This window comes from Helicoverpa armigera, chromosome 12 (assembly GCF_030705265.1).
Source record: "Helicoverpa armigera isolate CAAS_96S chromosome 12, ASM3070526v1, whole genome shotgun sequence".
NCBI lineage: Eukaryota > Metazoa > Arthropoda > Insecta > Lepidoptera > Noctuidae > Helicoverpa > Helicoverpa armigera.
In genome coordinates, this window is record NC_087131.1 from 7,403,070 (window position 1) to 7,409,239 (window position 6,170).

At 36.5% G+C, this 6,170-nt stretch overlaps 1 protein-coding gene across 1 annotated transcript in view; it reads left to right on the forward strand.

Moving 5' to 3' along the window:
• Positions 1–1,143, forward strand: part of LOC110375244 (RYamide receptor) — an 89,769-nt gene extending 88,626 nt beyond the window's left edge. The window contains exon 7 of the mRNA XM_049838852.2: positions 908–1,143. Within this exon, the coding sequence (XP_049694809.2) occupies positions 908–1,089 (182 nt within the window). The 3' untranslated portion in view covers positions 1,090–1,143. The remainder of the gene's footprint in view (positions 1–907) is intronic.
• The last annotated feature ends 5,027 nt before the right edge of the window (positions 1,144–6,170 follow it).

A 6,170-nucleotide genomic window follows, 5' to 3' on the forward strand; every position in this document is an offset into this window, starting at 1 on the left:
ATTGCTTAGGCGGGGCACTGCTCACAATAAAATCATCCATACAAAACATTGTATTATTAAAATGAACAGTAAATATATCATAAATTACGCTTCCAGGAATCTCGTTCGTTCAAAAAGTATTTATTTTATGTATTCGTAAGTAAACAACAGAGAGAAACAATATATGTTAGTCGGCGTTAATAAAATTTATATAAAATGCATTTTATAATGCTGCGCATTACTTACATTAATTAAACAAATTATTGGATAATTTATAAAATTAACGGACCACGCCAATGTATCGGTTAAAATTCCGTGCCTATTAAAATGAAATTGAGTGTCAATATCAAAGTAGATAATGAACGTTGCATTTTCAGCAACGACTGTAGTTTCAGTACATGAAAACTACCAGTTTTGTCAAGTGTTAGGCACCTCGCGCACTAGACGACCACGACCACGACCAGTGGCCGCAACGATCAGATTTATTAAAGACGTTCGGTTTTGGTCGTGGTCGTCTAGTGCGCGAGGTGCCTTACTAAAGACGGTTTTGGTCGTGGTCGTGCCTTAGACATGCATTTGGTTAGGTTACAAGCTGGGTAGGTGATATAATGATAATTCAACCCATGCTCAATACTGAATTTGAATACCTCGTTATAATAGCTTAATTTATCTCGCCTTTTGAATGATACTCGTATTTTCAGAATGAATAAATGAAACATGATGAAACTTTCCGTAAAGTGGCTGCCTACGGTATATTAACAAAATACCTACACGAATTTTATACCTATACCTATAAGTTTATATTATTTTTATATTGTATTTAATTTGTGACTCAATGTAAAGTTACTTTTTGTCAAAAAACATTATGTTATTTATTTTTTATCGTACGTATTGCAAGTTTAAAATCCTATCTTTTTCTATTCCTCAGAGATCGTCGGCGTGAACGGCATGACGCGACGAGGCACCACAAGCAGCTGCCTCAGCCGCCTGCACAGAGCACCGACCTGCTCTTCCTGCACGTCAGTAAGGAGGGGTCTCACCACTGCGACAAGGACCAGTGCGCCCTCCGCGCCCGTCCGCGCCTTGTCAGTGCGAACACACCTTAATTGATGAACTAAGTGACAAGACTTCGTGTACACAATGAAATAAATTATTATTATATTTAAGGTCTTTTTTATGATACGTTCCTCTATAATGACTCAGCACGCCTCTGCCCTCATTTTATCTAAAAAAAATAGTAGGGAATTGTTGAAGTACCATAGTAGAAACTAAAGGTTAACTAAGTAACGGCCTAGCCACACTGCGCAGCACCGCCCCCAACGCATAAAAAAATGCTCGCCGCTGCACCATGTTAAAATAGGGTTTAAAAATAAAAATCAGGGAAAATAAATTTCCTGATATATTTAAGCGTATTCAAACGGGCCCTCTTTCGTCTCGTTCTAATTAAATTTGCTACCTTCCTAATCTTGTTTGTTCACATTAATTAAAATAACGTTTATGTTGTCAACGTTAATCGTATCGTAAAACCACGCGTAACGTTAGTATGGAGAATTGCCTTCGTTAAAACAGTTAAACCCCGCAAACCGCTATGAACACCACCAACATTAAATAAAGGGTAAATACCAAAGTGACGTTTTCAATTAACCCACTTCATATGTATGGTAACGTTACACCTTCGAATATTCCTTAACGCTTTACATTTGATTAACGGCTATTAGTCTCAATATAGGTTCAGAAGGAAATGAAATGAAAAGCTCAGTTCAGTCACAATTAAATGTAAAAAAAACTGGCAATATAAAAAGCTCTATGCTCTAAAAGACGTAAATCTAATCATAATTTTCAAGAGTATAAATTACAAATAAAATATCGATCTTGAGCATTTTTACTTTCTTAATCCCTCGTACCTTAATACCTACTACCTGTAGTGAATATTTGCAATTAATTTGAATTGCATTTTCAGGGGAACACTTTAGGAATTTTTGTGCGTCGCTAAGGGCCGGTAACTAACTTCCCTTATTACGAAACGTGCTTTATCTTAATTCTACGTAAAACCTGCGAGCTTGTAATTTGAACTTCACGCTGACTTGGGTCTTATAATAACAATAAAAATAAAAGTTTAAAAACCTACGCCTCAGCTACCTGTTGCTTTCGACTTAAGTAAGCTACCAGGACCAAAACATTTTCGTGTTATTCGCCTTTCAGTTCAATTTCTATGAAATCGGGATTTGTGCGGTTCCAATCGTCTTGTTACTTTACAAATCCACAGTACCGTAGAGCCTCGTATGTCTGTATCTACATTATTATTTCACAAAGCATTAAGCTTTGAGTGTATTTTAAATTAAATGTATTTTCACAAAGTAAAGCAACTGCTGTTACTGCGTAACATCATCCTCCGAGCCTTTTCCCAAACTATGTTGGGGTCGGCTTCCAGTCTAACCGGATTCAGCTGAGTACCAGTGCTTTACAAGAAGCGACTGCCTATCTGACCTCCTCAACCCAGTTACCCGGGCAACCCGATACCCTTTGGATAGACTGGTGTCAGATTTACTGGCTTCTGACTACCCGTAACGACTGCCAAGGATGTTCAATGACAGCCGTTGCTGTTACTGCGTAACAATTAAAATGTATTGTATCGCTTAATCGGTTACCTATCAGAAAGTTTCAACTGCACTCTTTGCAATAATAGGAAATAAATTGTGTCTCGCGTATACGCTTACGTCACGTACCTATATATTTCTTACGTCAGGACATATGGGTTAGTTTAAAAGTTAAGTTCAAAGTTAAGTAAAAAAAACATGCATCATGTCGACGGAGATAAAAAAAAAAAACATGGATTATTTTTATGGCCAGTGAAAAACCGCCTGTTCACGCTAGTAAGTAGTTTTGCATATAAAAGGAGCATCTATAAATACATGCAGCTGTTAAGTTCCCACGAAGACTCAGAGGAAGCTGTAGACGGAAATCTTGCATATCTGCGAGTTAATCTTTAACCCGCAGCGCGTCGGGTGAACGACATACAATATAATTTATTACTATGAGGTAACGATAAGGAAGAAAATATTGTGAGTATGTAAATATGTACCTATAATGTTTTGGCATTTAAATCGAATATACCCAAATGTGACATTAAAAAGGCATGTAGGTACAAATATCAAAATAAAAAAAAAACCGGTTAAAGATAAAACCGGAAAAGTCGATATCGAAATTAACATATATTTTACTACACTGCGTTTGAGACAGTGTAATCACAACGTACAGATAAATACGAAGCAAACAAATTACCGTTTTTCTACCAAACTCATTGATATATACGTCAGTTTTATTTTATCCACGACTTTTATGCGTATGCAAAACAATTGTTTAGTAAAACCAGCAACGCTGTTTCACAATAAACAAGAATTCACTGAATACGCGAAATATAAACAAAGATCTGCACAAAATCAAACTTTGCTTTGATTTAAATTCTCATGGAGTGATGGATGACGCGAAACAGACTTTTTCTGTAACTATTTCTGTAAATTACGGTATTTACTAAACATTTTATTTATGTTCCTTTGAAATAGAGACGTAAATTATTTCGGTCTCCTAGATTTTTTGTGAAAGAATAAGATAAGAATTCCAACGTAGGTACGTAACGAAAATGGACAGTGCTAATTACTCGAAGAGATGAGAATGTTAACACGCACATAGTGCTTCCACGCTAAATAGAATTAAGAATGAGTAACTATATTGTAGCAGGGCCTGGTTAATAAGAATTAATAAACCATATAACATTTGTATAGCTTCCCCGATCCAATATTGCCGTGAAGAATACTTCTTTATATAAAACTTTCACTTAGCTGATGAAATCTAAGCACCTAGCAACCATCTTCCGCTGGAATCATAAACGTGTAACAGCTTTACTTCTTTCATCCATCAAATAAACACACGTGAAAAACAATTGAAACAAACTGTGAGTAACAGTGAGTCAACACAACTTGTTGGTTTCAATCATAGCCATCGTTACAAGCCTTATTTAGTCTGTGTTTGTACTATGCACGGGGTAAGGAAAGGTGAGCGGAGATGACATGCAGGTAGGTCAGGCGCCTTCTTATACGTCAAATTCGTTCGGTGTTCATGACCATGACGATCAGTTACGAGTGAACTAACGAGGCGTTGGCTTTCTTTGAGAAATCTGTCAACAAATTTTGGTATCACAAAAAATGAATGTTTCTAAAGAAGGTATTAGGGTTTCTAAAGAACGTATTAGGGCGAAAACAGTAACATTTCTCGACCCCCGCTGATCCGCTTCTTTCTTCAGCGAATTTCCGCTATGGCAGCTCCGCTAGTAATTTTGTTCTCCATGGTTCTATGACACACAATATTCACTAGATTTGACAATAAGGTAAGAAAATCCTGGGTAAATATTACTTTTTTTCACGCTGGATAAGTCAACTGTGATGCGTGAAAATATGTTTTCCACTTAGCGGCTGGTATTTATGTTCACAAGCATATCTTCTCCACACAAGAAATAGATAGTGTAGATATTTATTGGGCCTCAACTCATAGGAAATCTGAATTGATTTATAGCAAAAAGGATAGGAATAATATTTTGGGGAAAATATTATATTACAGCACTTTCACACTAGCGGATACCGTCGCGCGTATAAGTTGTTCGGTTGACGACCCATTCCGCGCGGCTAAAAAGCTTTCATGACACCGCCCGTCCGGTCGTATGAGGTGAATGTTGCAGCACGAAAAATCCGCTTGTGAAAAGCACTCTTAATGTTAGTAAAGTATAGAATAGGTATAACTATATAAGGAGAAAATATTATTAATGTAAAAATATTACTTTGATGTTAGTTCGTATATAAATCATACCATACTTTGGTTAAGTCCTCTAATCTTCATCCGCGTGGAATAACAGCTTCCTTCTTCAATGGGCTATTTTGCCAAGAGTCTAACAACCGTGAGGAACTCGGTTCAACTCTCAATGTACCCGAACAGTCCACTATGTTCGCAAAACCTCTCAAAGAGCATTCTTGGAAAAGTCAGCTAGTAAAAGTTCGACTATAATTGGGTATACGGCAGTGGCCTTCAAGAGCCCTATAGCCTAGCTTTTCTTTTGTCTAGATAATTGGTAAATGAAAAGGTTTTCAAAGGTAAATTCCCACAACTAAGTTCGGGGAATGCGAGCCTTTTTATTATTTGTTACTTATGCATGCATGTACATACTTATTGGGTATTTTGTAGGTATATTTATTAAAAATATAATTATAAATTTCCAAAACCTTCCAAATTGGTTAAAAAAATCATTTATTAGTATTTAAAAAATCTTAATCTGTTTATTTCATATACAAGATATTACACAAACAAATCTGAAAGGAAAACGGTTAGTAAACACCAAATGTATGGGGACTATGTTAAATAAACAGTCTGTATCTAGATCGAGGTAAATGCAAATATCGTGTGTGGCCGATGACTTAAAACGAGTATTTTCTTTCCATTCCCAGGAGAAATAATTATAAAGTCTTCTTGCAATCACATTTGATCAAATAACCGAAGGCTATTTCTTTATTTTGCAGCTCGTCTTTACATTTATACATAACATTTATGTAGTTTTCGATACATTTGTACGGAAAAACATACATACCAGTTCAAAAGACATGTTTTTCATCAAACCAATTCCTGGAACGTGTGTTAACAGGCAAAAGTGCTGCGCTATTCCCCGTATCCAAACTGGGCAAAGTGCACCCTGCAATATTTCTGAGTATTTTTGCCTTAGTGAAGTTACTTATGCGTAGAGAAAATATTGTAGTACCTAACAAAATGCTTTGTTGACTAAAGACTGTTCGTATAATATGTACGAACATTTTGCCTTAAATGTGCCTAAGTTTTGCTTCCGAAAGTGTTACTTTTTAATTTATGAATTCACAATAACTGCAATCTTTTGATTTTAGTACTTTAGACTGGGATAGGAGTGTGGTTATGGACAGTGAGCGAAAGTGGGGCGACTTTACGATAAGCGGGATGTGCGAATCTCACATCTTGGGTTTTTTGGGTAGCTTGGCAATTGGTAGCAATTAATAGTACCTAGCTGCTAGCAATAAGGTAGTGTCTAATGTACTTCGAAGGGATCAGTGAGGAGTGACAGCATAATTCTGACGGTAACACTTCCCCGCTCATATGTTCGTTGGTTCGCTCTTGCTATG